At 49.2% G+C, this 18428-nt stretch overlaps 1 protein-coding gene across 4 annotated transcripts in view; it reads left to right on the top strand.

The window, feature by feature from the left end:
• Positions 1 to 15412, top strand: part of HNF1B (HNF1 homeobox B) — a 61527-nt gene extending 46115 nt beyond the window's left edge. For all 4 annotated transcript variants that reach the window (XM_055400776.2, XM_055400765.2, XM_055400770.2 and 1 more), the window contains exons 7-9: positions 1720 to 1914; positions 5251 to 5369; positions 14474 to 15412. In XM_055400776.2, coding sequence (XP_055256751.2) covers positions 1720 to 1914; positions 5251 to 5369; positions 14474 to 14494 — 335 coding nt within the window. In that variant the 3' untranslated portion in view covers positions 14495 to 15412. The remainder of the gene's footprint in view (positions 1 to 1719; positions 1915 to 5250; positions 5370 to 14473) is intronic.
• The last annotated feature ends 3016 nt before the right edge of the window (positions 15413 to 18428 follow it).

Here is an 18428-nt window from a genome sequence, read left to right as displayed (position 1 = left end):
GTTAGAGATAGTGCTGTTCTGAGTGATGAGAGGACCCCTCCTTCCCAGCCCCACCCAGGAGAGCCAAGAGGGGGCTTATTTCCCTTCCCTTCTCTGCTCACCTTTTAGGTTTCTGATAACGGTATCAGCTAAAGCTCTGAGCAGGCAATTGTTGAGGCCTCTGTGCTATCTCCACAGAGCACTCCCGCCTCCTGCAAACCTGCTTATGGAACCCTCTCCATCTCAGGAAAGGCTCTCTAGGTGTCTTTTCCCGCATCTGCCTAAAAAAGAGATCTTTTTTCTGGGTTTCCGTCTTCAGCTCGTTCTACCCCTCCCCCCACCATTTATCAGAAAAAAGTGAAAGAAAGTGGAGTCACTCAGTGGTGTCCGACTCTTTGTGACCCCATGGACTGTAGCCTACCAGGCTCCTGCGTCCATGGATTCTCCAGGCAAGACTACTGGAGTGGGCTGCCATTTCCTTCTCCAGGGGATCTTCCCAGCCCAGAGAACAGGTGCTTTACCATCTGAACCACCAGGGAAGCCCCCCAAAAATGAGGTCAAATCAAAGGAACCTTGGCAACTCCAAGAAAGAAGTTGGGAGTATCTTTCCCCTCATCCTCCCATCCCCAGCCCCACCCCGCTTCAGCTACCTGTCCCAGAATCCTGCCCAGGGAGCCAACGGAGGGTGGGTACCAGGGACCTGATCTTGGCAGCACTGGCCCCAGTTCTAAAGACACCTCAGGATAGAGACACAGTACAGAACCACGGAGGTCCCCGTCCTCCAGAAGAGAAAGATGGCAGCACCTACTGTAACCACCAGCCTTCAGCTTATTACTTCCTCCTTCCAGTACATGGTCCTTCCATTGCAACCAGCCCTGTGCTGCCAGATAAGACACCCTCACTTCACAGACTGGCTGAGTCGCAGTGTTTTATCCCCTCTCTGCTCTAGTTAAGAGAATGAGCATCTGACCTCTCTCAGGTCATTGCACAGCTGGCCGAAGGAGGGTCTTTAAGCTGCACACCTCTAGGCCTGTGGAGGAGGTTTTTTTAGTCAAAATGTGGGCCCCTGCACACTCCTGCCCCCTGCTGGACAGACATATCTGGGCAGTAATCTGTACCTTAGAGTGGATGCCTTTAACTCTGTCCTGAGTGCACCAGGGCAAGCCTTCCTCAGAACCAGGCATGGATGGAGTGGGCAGATATGTTGTTGTTGTTCAATCGTTCAGTAATGTCCAACTCTTTGCAACCCCATGGACTGCAGCACGCCAGGCTTACCTGTCCTTCACCGTCTCCCAGAGTTTGCCCGAATTCATGTCCATTGAGTCAGTGATGCCATCCAATCATCTCATCTTCTGTCATCCCCTTCTCCTACCTTCAATCTTTCCAATCATGAAGGTCTTTTCCAATGAGTGGACAGACATAGAGCGCTGCAACCCCAAGGGGGCTAAATTTGGAAGGTCACTGGACAACTTTGGTAAACCCTCAGACCTCAGTCAGACCTGTTGAAACCCCATTCCCATCTCAGCTGTCTGTGGAATGTGGGCAAGTCACTTTATCTCTTTAAGCCTCAATTTTTCGGTCTATAAAATGGGTCTATAAAATCGCTTCCCTGGCAACCTCTTATGTAACAGCCTTAACCCAGTGCTGGCAAATAGCAGGGGCTCTGTTGATGACCATTCAAGTCTGTTCACCTTTTCTTGCCCTTGCAGCCTTCTCTGATCCTTCCTCTCATTCCCACAGGCCTCAACTCCTCCCAAGCTCAGAGCGTCCCCGTCATCAACAGCGTGGCCGGCAGCCTAGCAGCCCTGCAGCCTGTCCAGTTCTCCCAGCAGCTGCACAGCCCTCACCAGCAGCCCCTCATGCAGCAGAGCCCGGGCAGCCACATGGCCCAGCAGCCCTTCATGGCTGCAGTGACACAGCTGCAGAACTCACACAGTAAGGACCCAGACACATCGGGGAGGGAGCCCCAAGGGGCCTCAACGGCCAGTGTGTTCACTCTCTGGGTCTGAAGTTTCTTGGAAGCTTTCTGGTTTGGTCACTTTTCCCTATCTGTGATCAACCAAGACAATTTCTTTCTTTCATTTTTTAAAAAATGTGTTTGGCTGCACTGAGTTTTCGTTGCGGCAAATGGGCTCTTCAGTCTTTGTTGCAGTACATGGGATCTTTAGTTGCAGCATGTGGGATCTAGTTCCGGACCAGGGATTGAACCTGGGACCCCTGCATTGGGAGCGTGGAGTCTTAGCCACTGGATCACCAGGGAAGTCCCAAGACAATTTCTTAAGCACAACCCTTAAACAATGCTGTGCCTTTTCTGGTCCTCTTCTCTACCCCTGGAATTCCCAGGGAAGATTTTGCAGAGGACAGATAATGCCGATATGGGAAGAGAAGCTAGAGATAGAGATCTGAGGAGGTAATGTTAATGTGGAACGAACCCATGCCCCCTTTTCCGCCCTGGTTCCCATGGAAGAAATCCTCAGGCAAAGACACCCCCTCTCCCAATGAGCCTCAACTTAGCCTTTTCAGTCCAAAATTCCAGGCAGCTGTTACCAGATGATCAGACCTGGCATATAACTTGCCTCCTAATTGTCTTCTCTGAATTTGAAAAATCTTCTGGAGTCCCCACACTCTCCGATTTCCACACCCCAAACATCTCTAACTGAGAACCATGAACATGGGTGGAAAATACCACCTGCACACAGAATATTAGAGTTTCCACTGTGCGCAGAGAGGCTGCTTCCCACCTCTGATGTTTTCACCTACCCTAAGACTACCTTTCAACCATTTAGCTTTCGGGGTTTTTTTTTTTTTTGCCATGCTGAGCAGCCTGTGAAGTCTTAGTTCCCCAACCAGTGATCGAACCTGTGCCCCCTACCTTGGAAGCATAGGATCTTAACCACTAGACCCCCCCAGGAAGTCCCCCTTTCAACCATTTACTTCCCACCTACCCCTAGTCCCCATTTCTCCCCTTCCTGAGCCCCAGAGCCCCAGCCCTCTGGCTATGTCAAGCTATAGGCTGTTGCCTCCGAGTCTGGGGAGAAAGCATGGGAAGGATGGTTTTGTGTCTTCAAGCACAACCCCATGGACACACCTGGGCTGCCTCTGGAATAAAGCAATAGTCTTGCATCAGACAGGCCTAGATTTAAATCCTGGCTCTGAGCCTTAGCAGCTATGTAGCCAGTGGTAATTTCCTCAGCCACTCTCAACTTCAGTTTTTTCACCTTAAAATGGAAATAGTGTGCATGTGGAGTCACTTTGAAAGTGAAACAAAAGTAGGTGTGAACTGTGTTTGGTGAGCATTCAGTTCAGTTCACTCGCTCAGTCATGTCTGACTCTTTGCGACCCCATGTATCACAGCACGCCAGGCCTCCCTGTCCATCACCAACTCCCGGAGTTCACTCAAACATTAAGAGTTATTAAAATGTGGTCTTCCCTGGTGGTCCAGTGGTTAAGACTTCATGCTTCCAGTGCCAGGGGCGTGGGTTTGATCCCTGGTTGGGGAACTAAGATCCTGCATGCCACATGGCCTAAAAATTTGAAAAATAAATGTTTTTTAAAAAAGTTATAAAAATGCCACTAATTACTTATTAAGCAAGTCTAATAGGAGGAGGCAGGGGTGGGAAACAGGATTTCAATTTCTTTTCTGGTTGCAGGTCTGAGGGGCAACAGCTAAGTTCAGCCTCCTTCTACGCTTGGGGCTCCATCCCGCCCCAGGCCTGTGGAGCTGGTTTCTGCGTACCATCTCACATTCCAATCACATTTTCGTGGCTTTTAAAAAATCTGCCACAGCCTGCAGCAGAGCCGGGGACCACAGGTGTTACGCTGTCCTTCCTCCCCGGCCCTGGCAGTGTGCTCCCCCGCCTCACCTGGGCAGGATTCCTCAGTGGCGAGGCTTGGGTGGGACCGTCAGAGAGGGGTCACCAGCGACCTGTGGACTGCCGAGGCCCCGCTGTCCTGGCTGGCTCTGAAGAGAGAGCTCATGGGGCCCCAGACCAGGAAATTACCAGCCTCCCACCAAGGGAAGGACAGGCTGAGACGGCAGGTTGTGACCTTCACCCCCATTCCCTACTGGAGGACTCCTTGGTAGAACAAGCTGGTCCCTCCCTCAAGGCCAAACATCCACATGCTTTCTGGGTTGGTCATGTGACCTGTAATTTACATGAATCTTATGGACAAACTAGCATGAGTCAAAGGTTCCAGGCTTGGTGGACACATACTGGAAAACCACATGCTTCTGAAGCTTTTATTGGAATCTAGGCTCAGGGAGCTTCCCTGGTGGCTCAGACGGTAAAGAATCTGCCTGCAATGTAGGAGATGTGGGTTCAGTCCCTGGGTCAGGAATATCCCCTGGAGAAGGGAATGGCAACCCACCTCAGTATGGAGAATCCAAATCACAGAGGAGCCTGGAGGGTTACAGTCCGTAGGGTCATAAAGAGTCGGACCCGACTCAGCGACTAACACTTTTCCCCATTATGCTTCATCTGTGTGATGTCATAAGGCATTTCAGTGCAAATTGGGACAGCCCAAAATCATACAAGTAATGACACCCGTGTCTACTTAACAATTATTACTCGATCTACAATTGCTAGCGTGAGACCTGGGACTTGAGTCACTAGAGAAATGGTAAGCAAGCAGGCCAGCTCCTTCATTTTGCCAGCTACTACAAACTTTTTTGGACTTGAATTCTCAGATGCACGACATATGCCCCAGGATCAGTTGTGTTTGCGGTGTTTGCTTGTTTGAATACTTCTTTATTTATTTGGCTGTGCCGATCTTAGTTGCAGCATGTGGGACCCAGTTCCTTGACCAGGGATCGAGCCCTGGCCCCATGCATTGGGAGCATGGAGTCTTAGCCACTGGACCACCAGGGAAGTCCCAGGATCACTTGCTGATATCCAGGCATCTAATATTTTGAAAGTCAGGGAAAGAAAGTGTTCCCACCACAGAAGCGCCATCCACCTCTATATGCCAGGCACTGTGGAAACCTACTTATCGATTTGGTAAACTGCTTTAAACACGATCTCTTTTAATCCTACAACAGATGTCATTCCGATTTTACAGAGGAGGAAACTGAGGCTAACTGAGTTGATTAAGGAGCCAGGATTTAAACGCATGGCCATTCTCTTCGATCGCATCACACTGCCTTGCCCAAACATAACCACCGCCCACCCGCACCCCCTTTCATCTGCCTGGGGAAGAAGGAACAGTGGTGTGGGGTGAGGGGTGGTCTGTAGCTGTGCTTACACTCATCTTGTCTTCACTGTGTCTCTTCAGTGTACACACACAAGCAGGAACCGCCCCAGTATTCCCACACCTCCCGGTTTCCGTCTGCGATGGTGGTCACAGATACCAGCAGCATCAGTACGCTCACCAACATGTCTTCCAGTAAACAGGTAATGCCGGCAGGAAGGTGGGGGAGGGGAGGGATGTCTGTGACTGCTGATGAGTGGAGAGCGCGACAGGTGTGGACTCGGCCTCAGTGCGGTCCTTCTGAGGCTCCCCTGGTACTTTCTGAAAGAACCCCTGAGGTCACAAGGCTAAGAAGATGGGCCGAAGGGGCTTGCTGCTCCCCTCGCATCCCTAACAGGAGCACTAGAGTAGCGAAGTGTGATCAGCTGCTGGAGACTGGATTATACAGAGCCTGTGGGCACTGAGGTTGCGTATCCCCAGTGGAGGGGTCATGACCCATCAACAGGGTATTTCCAAGGAGGGCTCAGAAAGTCAGACCCTCTGGAGTCTCACGCTTCACAAGAGGGATCCCTGAGGATTTCCCATCAGCTAACGAAGAGAGAAAATGAACAGTGAGTCAGAGGTCGCGAGGCTGATTCACCCAGTTCAGAACTCATCCTGAACCCCCAATGCTGGAAGCTCCAGAAAATGACCCAATTCTGCCAACCCACAGGGACTCCCCAGTAGACAGCCTGGCCTGGCCAGGGGCCTGTGTTCACTTGGTGTTTTATAGAGAAGCTCAGAATCAGCTTCCTGGTGCATTGAAAGTGGGGAATCCAGAGGCTTAGTCACCATTTCAATTGATGACTAATTCCCACCTCCACATACATAAAGGGGATGAGGGTAAAGATGACCCATGGTGAGGCTACAGCTTGGGCAGCTGGACTCGAACGAGACGCTGAGAGTTAGGAAACAGGACAAGATGTCTGAACACAGGTCGCGATTCCAGAATAACACAATAGGACCTTTTAGTAGCTGGGGTCTATGCAGTGTGGGAACTGTTTGGCCTTTATTGATTGCTAGATAAGTAGGTGACAACCTTGAACTTCATGTCAGAGGCTCTTGGCAGCATTTGGTCCTGTGGATGGTCTTTTTTTTCTGCCCCCATCAAATCACACTTCATCCAGTGCCATGTGCTCCTGAGCAAGGTCTTGCATGGGCTCAGCCTTCTCTGTTCTTTCTTTGCCCCCATCTCCTCCTGGTCCTGCAGTGTCATGAAACAGATGGATTCAGTTCCTGGCTTTGCCACTTGCTCAGTGACCTTGACCTCCCTGAGCCTTCACCTTCCTCATCTCTAAAACAAGTCGTGGCATCTACTTGTTTGGCGGATTTGATGATGCCATGTAGATTAAGTGCCTGGCACATCTTGGGCTCTGAAACACACATGACCTAGTCTTCGGGCTGTGGAATGAGGTAGGGCAGGGAGGGAGAGGTGTGTGGGACCAACTCTGCCACCCTTCTCTCACCCATTGGAAGATGAAAGGACAGCCCCCGTTGCCCTGCCCTTCGACTCCCGTGCGATTTCCCACTCTTTGTAGTGAGCAGGGAAAACATTTATCTGTGCTCACCAATCTCAATCAGGGGGGCAGCCAGGCGCAGCAGCCCTGCTTGGGAATACCTTCCCCTTTGAAAGGTTTATCAATCCATCTGCCGCTTGGGCAGCCCTGGACGGGGCTGTGATTAATGATTCCTGTCTTTCCCAAGTTGACTTTGATGCTTGCCTGTTGAAACAAGTCCTCTGAATTCAGGAAATGACCTCTTAATCAAAACGCTTCGAGATGCTCTCTGAGATGCTGTACTGGCCCCCAAACAGGACCAAGTGGCCAGTCGACCTTGACGCCACATCAACGACCCTCTAGAACTACTGTGAAGTCATCTCGAAACCCCCAGAAACTTCAGGAGTCTGACGATAGACTCACAGTTCTATAGGATGATGATGATGACATTCAGTAAGGCTAATACTCTTCGTGTAACTGTACAGTTTATGCTTCTCATGAACGTTATCTCGTTGTTTTCTTTTTGCCAAAACCTCCTAAGAAGTACAAAGAAATAAACCAAGGCTCAGAGATACAGGGTAACCTGCCCAGAGTCACAAGAGATGATATGCTAGGACTGAAGTTCCAGACTTCTGGTCTTAGATTCTAATTCCTGGACTTTTCCCACTTAAACAGTACTCATCTTCCAATATTGATCTTGTTGTTTATTTTTCACCGCACTGGGTCTTCACTGCTGTGCACGGGCTTTCTCCAGTTGCAGCAACCAGGGACTGCTCTTCCTTGTGATACGGAGGCTTCTCATTGAGGTGGCTTCTCTTGTTACAGAGCATGGGCTCTAGGGCTCATGGGCTCCGTAGTTGAGGCGCAGGGACTTAGGTGAGCCAAGGCTTATGGGACCTTATTTCCCAGACCAGGAATCAAACCCATGGCCCCTGCATTGGCAGGCAGATCCTTAACCACTGGACCACCGGGGAAGTCCTGGCAATACCCGTCTTTAAAACGCCCATGGTAGTCACTGCTCTTGTGGTCTGTAACAGCCAGAAACAAGAGTAAAAATTAACCCTACATAACTATATTCCAGTCAGGAAACTTTCTTCCTGCAAACAGCAGAAGAGAGGATAGGAAAGATGGGATGAAATAAGAGGAGGGTGAAGATGCAGCAGGAGGAACCCAAGGTGAAGAAAAGTTGTACACGCTCTGTTCTGAAGGCAAAGGGTCAGAAGTGAGTTTCAGATGGGGATTGGTGGCAATTCTGCTTTTTTTGTTGTTTGAAAGTGTTCTTTTCCAAAAAGAGTTTCAAGACTATTACTAGGAATCAGGGGCCTATGACGTAAGGAGAGGAAGATTCCTTGGCCAAATGTATTGGGGGAACAGCTGGGTTTAGCAGAAACCCCACAGGACAGGGCTTCTCAGAATCTCTCCTGTGCCAGTGTGGGCATTGAACCGGGACCCATCCCGGGCAGGGCTGCTTTAGAGGCATCATAGAATGCTAGGAAAAGCCAACGGGTCTGAGCCAATCCTGGCTCCTTCACTCCTGCTCCTTGACCTTGGGCAGTTAATTCAGGGCTGTGAGTCTCAGTTTCTTCATCTCTAAAGGGGAAGCTCCCACCTACCTCATACAGAATATTCAAAGTGCCTGAAGATCATGCCTGGTACTGAGTCATGTGCTCAAAGTGACAGCTTCCTCCCTGTTCCTACCCCTTTCTGTCTGTAATCCCTTAGTAGACACCTTCCATTAGCTTCTTCAGTGTTGAACTCACGGCTTGGTCTGCAGGTTGTCAAAGGAGGTTCTGACAATAACATGTCTCAGGGTTAGGACCATTTCTCTGGCACATCCTGCCTCCTGGGCCGGGGCTCCAGATCCCTGCTTCCCCTTCTCCTGCTACACAAGAATGACCTTTCACCCACCTCCCAGGAAAAAAAGCCAATAGTTCAGGGCCTTTCAAAGCACCCAAGTCCTTTGTGTGTGGTCAAATGCCTGGGCTTTAGTAGATGTTCAGTAAATATGAATGAGTGAGTGAATAAATCAGTGAATGAATGAATAAATTCAAATCTAGCTTTTTTTTTTTTTTTTCAGTACCTTTCATTTGCCATGTAGCACTCCAGGTGCTTTTCCATCTTACCTTTCCTGGCTAACCCTCCTGCAAGGTAGAAATTTTTATACCTAATTTACAGAGCCAAAAACGGAGGTTCAAAGATGGGGTGGAATCTGGCTAAGCATACAGGATGGTAAATCTGTAGTTAGAGTACCAGACTTTGGTTCTTCTCACTGGAAATCCACTCAACAACACCCACCTTCTAAGATCCATTTTTAAAGTGCTCATAAAAATGACTCAAGGTTATGCTGGCGTGAGGCTAAAGCCAGGATTTGACCTTGTCTTCCAGTGTTTTCCACCGTCAGGACAGGCATGCCGCAAGACCTTGTGGATCATGTTTCAGAAACCTCAGGCTGGAACTTTCTTGCTGGGAATCCTTGGCAGCTACTGCCCTCTATCCTTTCCAGAGCCTGTCTCCCGCCACCACCACCCCCCAACCCCCAGTGAGTCCTGGCGAGTTACCATCTGAGTGAGTCTCTGCCTGAGCCTCCTGCAAAAACAACAGCCTGGAAACCAGACCACAGCAAGCACCAGCCTTGGCTAAAACAAGTGTGGGCAGGCTGTGAGCAGACTCCTGTTTCCACAACTCTACCCACCGCTCCACTTCCTAGTTTATATAGAGAGAGGTCAGGAGAGGACCACCCCCGCACCCCACCCTCTGCCCAGAGCAGTCAACCATCAGGGGTGCTGATGAGAAGGAGGTGGGCAGCCTTATCATAAATCCCCTGAAGCTGCACCCACCCCACAACCCCCTCCCACCCCTTCCCCACCCACTCCCGACCTTCCCCCCACCCCCTAGTGGTGAGGCAGTGTGGGCTTGGATGGTGAAGAGCCAATGTGGGAATTAGACCGCATCCCCAGCTTCTGCCACTTTCTACCTATGTGACTAAAGGCAAAGGTCCAGCCTCTCTGAACTTCAGTTCCCTTACCTATAATATGAAGATAACGATTCCTCCTTTGTGGGATCATTGAAAGGGCAAAATGCAATAAAACTTGTAAAACACTCGGCTCAGTGCTTGGCTGGGAACACCCAGTCTGTGGCAGCTGGGTCAAACTTGGCTTTCCCTGAGGGTGACCTTGGGTGTCTCTCGAGCTTAGGAAGGAGGATTTTAAATGGTAAAGGGCATTTATTTCCCCCTGGTGTCCCACTCAGAAGATAAGAGGCAGTAATCTTACATAGTGGGTTTTCTGTTGAGACATCCTGGGCAAGTCATTTAAAATCTCTCTAAGCCTCAGTTCCCTCATCGAAAACACTGGAAGTATAATCATTACTTGTAGTAAATAGAGCTATCATGAATCTAACTTAATCGATTATTAATAATCATCTGTATTCACTGTCTCCACTTCCTCACCCTCAATTTTTTTTTATTTTCTTATTTTTACTGAGGTATAGTTGCTTTATTCTCTGAGTGTCAGCATAGCAATTCACAGTTTTAAAAGGTTAAGCTTCATTTATAGTTCTTATAAAATATTGGCTACATTCCAGTATCCATGCTGCACGTTAGATCCTTATGGGTTATTTATTTGATTCATAGTAGTCTGTACCTCTTAATGTCCTCTCTTGTCCCACCCCTCTTCCCTCTCTCCACCGGTAACCACTGGTCTGTTCTCCATATCTGTGAGTCTGTCTCTTTTTTATTATATTTGCTAGTTTGTTGTATTTTTTAAATTCCACATGTAGTGACACCATACAGTATTTGTCTTTCACTGTCTGACTTATTTCACTAAATCATGATGCCCTCCTAATGCATCTATGTTGTTGCAAATGGTGAAATTTCATTCTTTTTTATGGCTGCATAGTATTCTATTGCATATACCTGGGGTGGGGGGTGTACAGAGACCTGTACGCCCCCTCGATTCTCTCTTGAGAGCATTCCAGACTGGCTTTTGTCCCCACATTCCTGAAGCCCTTCTTGTCCAGCTCACTAATATCTCCACATTGCCAGATCCAGCAGCTACTTCTCAATCTCTATCTCTGACATAGCCGACCACTCCCTCTTTTTCTCTCTTGAGTCTTAGGACACTACCCATTCCTGGTTCTCCTCCTATGGCACTGGCCACTCCTCATTTCCTTGACTGCCAGCTCATCTTTGCCACATTTACTAGTTGAGGGGCCCTGGGACTCATTCTTTGGCCTCTTCTCCTCCATGTTTATTCCTGGGTGGTCTCCAGTCGCATGAGTTTGGATCAGGTGTACACGACCATGGGTCTTATTATTCTATCTCCAGTACGGACCTCTCTCTTCAGGACACATTCACAAACCCTGTGCCTCTTTGGCATGTACAGGTGTGCACCTAATATACCTCACCAGCATTTTGGATCAAATCTGCCTAGCACAGCAGCTCTTCATTTTGCCCCAGTTTCTCCTGATCCAAATTGCTGTCTGCTTGGGCTTGTCCATTTCCAAAAATGCCATCAGTTGTTCAGGTGAGACTCCTGAGAGTACCCGTGAACATTTCACACCCCGCATTCCACATCCCGTCCATCAACAAGTTCTGCTAAGGGTCCTTTAAAATGCATCCTCTGCCTGACTGCTTCTCATCCACCCCATTGGTCTTGTGCTCCTACAGCAGCCCCTAACTTCCCATCCCTGCCCCACAGGGATGGGTGTGCTCTGCTCGCCACTCAGCACCCAGAGTGGTCTCTGAGAAAGGAAAACCCATCATGTTATTCCCCCCACCCCTGTCGAAAATCTCCACTAGCTTCTGGTTGTAACCAGACTGAAACAGAGACTTCCAAGACGCTATTGTGGTCAGACTGAAGCCTCTCCTTCCTCTGTCCCTCGGCTTCAGCCAGAGCTGAAGGGCTCCCACCACAGGACTTCTGTTCCTGCGGTACCTTCTGCTGGAAGATACTTTAGTGTGCATCTTTGCATATGCTTGTTGCATTCAGCTCAAACCTCAAAGAGTGGGGGGGGTCACCTCCCAACCCCCCAGAATAATTTCTTCCCCCTTCCCTCTAGTCATTGTGACCTTTTACCATGCTTATTTTTCGAGAGTATTCATCTCCTCCAGAACTTTTATGTGATACATTTCTTAACTCATTCATTGTTCAAAACTCTCACGAAAATTTCAGCTCAGTGGGGGTGGGGACAGAGTCCCGTTCACAGCTGCATGCCCAGTGCCTGTGAAAGTGCTGAGCATAGGGAAGGCCCACAAAACCATGTTAAATGAATGAATGACAATTACCTGCCTCAAAGGCGTGATGTGAGAATTCTATGGAATGATGCATATCAAGGTTTTCCTTAGCAATGCAGCCTGGCACACAGTAGGACCTCAGTAAATGTAAGCTCTTCCCATTATGGATCAGATCTTCATAGGGTGAGGACGTCCTTAAGATTCCTCTAGCCACCCCACCCTCCAGACAGGGCTCTGTAGTCACTCAGGGACCCCCAGGCAGGGTCCCAGCAGGGCTGGCTGAGCCGGGCCTCTGTTCTGAGGGAGCCCAGCGCGCCCCTTATCAGATGTTTGTGTTTAGACTCTGAAGGGGGCAAATAACTCTAGTTCCTTTGACAACATTTAGGGCTCTGCCACCATTTTATTATGTGAGCAAACATTTGATAGCTGGGAAGCCCATCCCTAATGACAGGTCATAGAATCTCGCTGGCGTCTGCTTATCTGTTCTTGGTGTTTGCTCTTCCATTGAAACCTGCAAGGTCACAAGCCGTTTTCTCTCTCCTCCACCTGAAATCTGAAAATTGGGAAAAGCTTGATGGTGAGGAGTAAAGAGACTGGAGAGAGCAGGGGTGGGAGGAGGGAGGAAGAGGAGGCAAAAGATATCAGAGGACCCTGCCCAGGGCCTCGAGAATGCAGAAGGGCCAGAAACCTGTCTCCGCACATGGACGCACCACTCAGCCCCGCTCCGAGGAGAACTGGCGGCTGCGGGGGGGGGTGGGGGGGGTGATGGGGGCTGGGGAGCAGCTGAGACCGGGGCACCCCGGGCAGCTTAACAAGGACAGTTGTACCAGCACCATGGGGAGGACGGCACGCCTAGCAGCCCATCTAACCCCCCAACAACCTTCATCATAAAGGTGGGGAAACCAAGGTCCAGAGAAAGGAGTTTGAACAAGAGCAAAGCTCGTAGGGACTTCCCTGGTGGTCCAGTGGCTAAGACTCCACACCCCCAAGGCCAGGGAGCTGGGTTTATCCCTGGTCAGGGAACTAGATCCCACATGCTGCAACTAAGAGTTTGCATGACATAGCTAAGACCTGGTGCAGCCAAATAAATACTAAAAAAAAAAAAAAAAAAAAAGAACAACAAAGCTAATAGAAGGCTCTTGGCTGGATGGCATCACCGACTCTGTGGACATGAGTTTGAGTGAACTCCGGGAGTTGGTGATGGACAGGGAGGCCTGGCGTGCTGTGATTCATGAGGTCGTGGAGAGTCGGACACGACTGAGCGACTGAACTGAACTGAACTGAAGTGAACCTCTGTGTAACGTAAAGAACACTGTCTGGGAGGTCTCCCAGAACTGGTTTGAATCTCTGGCTCCACACTCTCCTAATTCCGAAACCTTGGGCAATTCCTGGACTCTCTTTGACCTTGCTTTCCTAATCTGTAAAATGGACATAATAGCAGCCCCACACAAGGCTATGGCTGGGAGAATTGGTTAATGGGATAATAGTGGGCTAAGAGGCCTCTAACAGTGTGATGGATATGTGAACGTGTTGTGTGTGTCTGTGTCTGTGTGGAGGGGGGAATGTTTGAGGGGGAGTCTTGAGAGAATGAACCATTAAGTCAAAGGGCAGAACCTTCCTCTGAGATGACAACAAAGGGGAAAGGGAAGGAAGAGAAACAAAGCGGGGGGGGGGGAAAAGGACTTCCCGGAAGGAAAACACAAGCTGTGATCTTCCATGACAGTTGAGATGAGCAAGGCCCATGGTTCTGGGAGTGGAGGCTGCCCCACGAGGGGGTCTGGCTCTTCTCAGGAACTCTGCCATGCTGGGTCTCCTGCCCCAACCCACCCAGAAGCCTGGTCTCAAAGGCATTTAGCCCTTGGATCCCAGTTCTCTGATTTCTTGTCTTGATAGTAGCAAGCATTATAGAAAGCACTTTGCAATTTCCCACACTTCTTCCTGGTGGAGCGTTAGTATGTGGTGATTTTCTCTTGTGTTCGGTGGCCTTGGGGTTCAGCATAGACCAGCAGCATCAGCCCAACCTGGGAGCTGATTAGAAATGCAGGTTCTTAGGCACACCCCCAGCCCACTGAGTCAGAATCTACCTTTTAACAGGATCTCTGCTACTCCATTTGGGAAGGGATCTGGGGGACCCCTGCTCTTAGAGGTCTTAGGAAGAGACCCTTACTTCCTTCCAAAGCAAAAGCTCCCCATCCAGCTGTCATTGCCACCAAACTGAGCAATTTATAAAAAGCACTCTCACAGGAAGAGGAGTCCCATTTCAGGATAAAGGTCAGCAAGTTATGACTATTTCAAGGCCATTGGCAATTCACTTCTCTCTTCTGAAGTGGCCAGGGAATCCGGCTCCTAGATGTTCCTAAAGGGAGCGTGTTTCAGGACCAGCCCTGCAGGACTCTGAGGGCGCGGGGTCCCCACACCTCCAGCCCCCAGCTCTTTGCTGGTTGATTTGGGTCTCAGCTCCCCCAGAGAAGCCAGACGCTAAGGGCCCAGGTCCCCGCCAGAGGCGCACAGCTGAGCTGTCTCTCCTCTCTCTCCGCAGTGTCCTCTCCAAGCCTGGTGATGCCCACACATCACTCACTTTGTGCACAGCCACAGGGACCCTTATTTTCCACACCATCACCCTCTGGGCAGCTGTCACGGAGAAGCTCAGTGACCCGACACGCAGCACCTGCGAGAGGTCCCTGCTCACCTGCTGTCCTGCCAGCGCCTCGGACACGCACTCTGAGAGGCGCAGCCCCTTCTATGCAGTATTGTCACGATGCCTGCCCCAAGAAGTCTGATCTGTCCTTAGAGGCAGGGGACAAAGAAGCGGCGGAAGAGGAAGAGAGAAAGCCGTAGCGTCTGCATCACTCTCTTTCATCGAACAAACTGAAGTGAAAACTTGAATCTGTTACTGAAATGAGAAGAGGAGGACTCGTGCTATTGAACTGAGCCAAACACACTGTAAATATCAGCCACCTCCCCCGTCCCGCCCCCGATCCCGGCTGATCTGGAGATTTCTTTTAAAGAAGTAAATTTGTCCAATGTGTGTAAACTATAAACTACTGTAATTAAGTGCAATTTCCCCCCTCTACTCCTCTCCCCTCTGCCCTGTATATAATACTAAAGCGTCTATCGATTTTCTTTGTAAAGGTCAGAGTTGAATTTTCAAAGTGATTTGCTCCCTCTCTCTTCCCCCATGGAGAAATACCTAAGGCAGAAGCGAAGCCCTTGACCTGCTTCCTCGGCCTTGGACATACACAGAGACTGTGTATTTTTGGACTGACTGCCAGCTCGCTCTGATCTCCTGATGTTAAGACACACCTCTGGGTCCCTGGAAGGGCTGAACAGAGTGTCAGAGTAGTGTCTTAGCTTCCGGAAGGGTTGGGGGGCCAGCCAGGTCAGCCCCAGGAAATCCCAAGGCAGGGACGCTGGCTGTTTGATAGCACAAGAAAAGGTTGCCCTTTCAGAAAACCTCCCATTAAAACGATTTATTTTATCATGGCCCAGAGTCTCATATTTCTACCTCTGATGCTTTCCCTGCCTTGGATTCTCCAAGAACCCCTGGCCCCTGGTCTTCTTGGAATTTTCCACTTACTCCACGGGGCTCGCTGCTGCTTGTCCCATTGTCTTCAGCCGGCCTTATTGCTAAGGTAAGAAAAGTTTTTTCCCCCAGTCAGACTCCAGTACTTTGTCTTTCTGTGACTCATCGGAGTAGACTTGGAGCCAACTCTTGGTGACTGTTGGTCACAGGAACAGAGGAAAAAGTAGGAAATGTGGCATCAACATGGGTGACATTGTCAGCTTCATTTTAAGCATGAACTCCAACCTTTCTTCCCTCCCATAGGGCTGTCAGTCAGGAGAATGGCTCCTGTGGGTATCACCTCCTGTCTGGGTTCTTGCCTCCGGTGAGGATGCTAATGAAGACAAATAGTCCAAAAGGTGAAAAGCCAGATGACTAAACACTCTCCAGCAGGAGCTTAGCCACAAATAATCCAGCGTTGACTCTAGGAAGAAGGAGGCTGGACCTTTCCTCCTTGCCGTCTCCAGCATAGACTTACCCACATGTGGTTTCTGGCTTCTAGACAGAGCAGTTCCCAAGCTGGCTGTAAGCGAGGGCATCATGCTGAAGAAGTCCCAAGCAACAGGTTTTTCAAAATGTCAAAGCAGTGGAAGATGCAGTTCTTAGTGAGCCAGGCGAAGGTACTGAGAGCCCAGGGCAGGGATGGAGACTGTTAGAAATGCTGACCTCTTTTGGCTTCTGGCTCCCCTCCAGACAATGTTACTTGGGCTAAAGTGGTCAAGAGAAAATTCACGGATGGGTTGAAAAGGGCTGCAGCCAAAGCCGAGCACCTTGTGTCAGGAGAGGCCAGGATTTGCTGACTCTGGTGGAGATGGCTTATTGATTGGCTCCTGTGAGTTCAGGAAGAGGAAGGGAATATAGGTCTTGAACTCCAGCCTCGACTGGAGCCCTATGTTTGAATTCACATTGTTTTTGGAGCAGTAAGTATCTGCATTGGATAGATTTTATATCTTGTGTTATTGTAATAATCCTGAAAACCCAGGAGGTCTTAATCACTCAAGAAGCCATCCGGGAGTGTGGAGGACTTGGGAAGGGGCAGAAATCTCTAGGAATTTTTCTTAACTAGACCCTATGTGGACCAAGACTCATACAAGGTGACCCTGGTAGTTGAGAGCACCTCCCTTCTAAATCAAATCTCTCTTCTCACTGACTCTAAGAGGGGCAAGAAGGCCCACTGTGCATGGATTCAGGTGGGCATTACCCACTCCAACGATTCCTACCCCAAGCAACAGGTTTTTCAAAATCCCGGTGTAGTGGGAGATGCAGTTCTTAGTGATGTAGGAGTCTCAAATGCTATCTCAACCAGAAACAGCAAATCTTGTCCTCTTTTGATACATGGTACTTGGCCTTAGCCCCATCCCTTTTCAACTCAACCATGAATTTTCTCTTGACTGCTTTAACCTAAATAATATTGTCTGGGGGAGCCAGGAGCCAAAGGATCAGTTCCTTATGGACTAACATTTCTAGAAGATCTCTTTACACCCTGAGCTCAGGCTAATAGACAATTCTGTTTTCACCATGACCTGCTGTGGTTTCTTGGGTGAGCTCTGGGGAAGGCAGATTTAATTTTCACATTGTGGATAAGCAATGAAATCAGTCATGGAAACCTGCCTTACAGTGGATTTGAATTGTCCATGCCAAACAGTGAATTATTTCCCCCAAAGGCAGAGAGAAATGGAGTGTTAACTACTGGATTCAGGTGGATAAGAACACAGTATAGACAACCAGGAAATCTGAGCTCTTGAGTTGGGGGGAAGGTTTTTGATGTTCTTTTTGGAGCCAGAATACCTTGATTAGAATCTCCAACATCACCACTAACCCTGTCCTCCTACGGAAAATTGGGTGATTATAGTAGTACCTACCGTAGAAGGTGATGGCACCCCACTCCAGTACTCTTACCTGGAAAATCCAATGGGCGGAGGAGCCTGGTAGGCTGCAGTCCATGGGGTCGCAAAGAGTCGGACATGACTGAGTGGCTTCAGTTTCACTTTTCACTTTCATGCATTGGAGAAGGAAATGGCAACCCACTCCAGTGTTCTTGCCTGGAGAATCCCAGGGACAGGGAGCCTGGTGGCCTGCCGTCTATGGGGTCGCACAGAGTTGGACACGACTGAAGCAACTTAGCCGCAGCAGCAGCAGCAGTAGTACCTACTGTATAGGACTGTTGAGTGAGTGAATTCATACTTTTTAAGTGCTTGGACTTGGGCCTGGTACATTGTGAATACTGTGTGTTAACTATTCTCTCATCCCAGAGTGAGTGATAGTCGCTCAGTTCTCTCCAACTCTTTGTGACCCCATGTGCTGAAGCCTGCCAAGCTCCTCTGTCTGTGGAATTCTCCAGGCAAGGATACTGGAGTAGGTTGCCATTTCCTTCTCCAGGGGATCTTCCCGACCAGAGATCAAACACAGGTCTCCTGCACTGCAGGCAGATTCTTTACCATCTGAGCCACCAGGGAAGCCTACTATTAAGAGACATTTTTAAGTATAAAGACAGGTCAACTTAAAAAGTATCAGCAGATGCATGCTTGACTTTATCTTATAATCTATAGGTAATACATTAGAATATGTAATGAATCCATACACCTTTTCTAAATGAATACCTGAGATAGAAGTAGCAATAAGGTTATAAATGACAGTTCCAGAGTGCCTTCTCATACATTCTTCTGGACCTGGTTGATCTTTCCAGATGTCCTCATCACAAATGTGACGTTTGGTAAAGAAAACTGCCAATAATTGGTGAAATGATTTTGCTCATGTCTATGGTACATGACCAACCAAGCAGAGAAGCAAGGATGAGTCAGGGAGAAGAGGTCTGAGGAGAGAGAGGGCAGGCTTGACTGGGGAGTCTGTCTCTTTAGGGGAAGAAGAAGGTAAAAGGTGGGGATGATCAGGAGGAGATGACAGAGAGCCAGGAAGCTAGGACTAAAGCCAG

The sequence above is a fragment of the Moschus berezovskii genome, chromosome 20, assembly GCF_049115385.1.
Source record: "Moschus berezovskii isolate FMDL1 chromosome 20, NW_MosBer_1.0, whole genome shotgun sequence".
Classification (NCBI taxonomy): Eukaryota; Metazoa; Chordata; class Mammalia; order Artiodactyla; family Moschidae; genus Moschus; species Moschus berezovskii.
The sequence above is the reverse complement of the archived record's forward strand: the minus strand, read 5'-3'. Positions and strand labels throughout refer to the sequence as shown.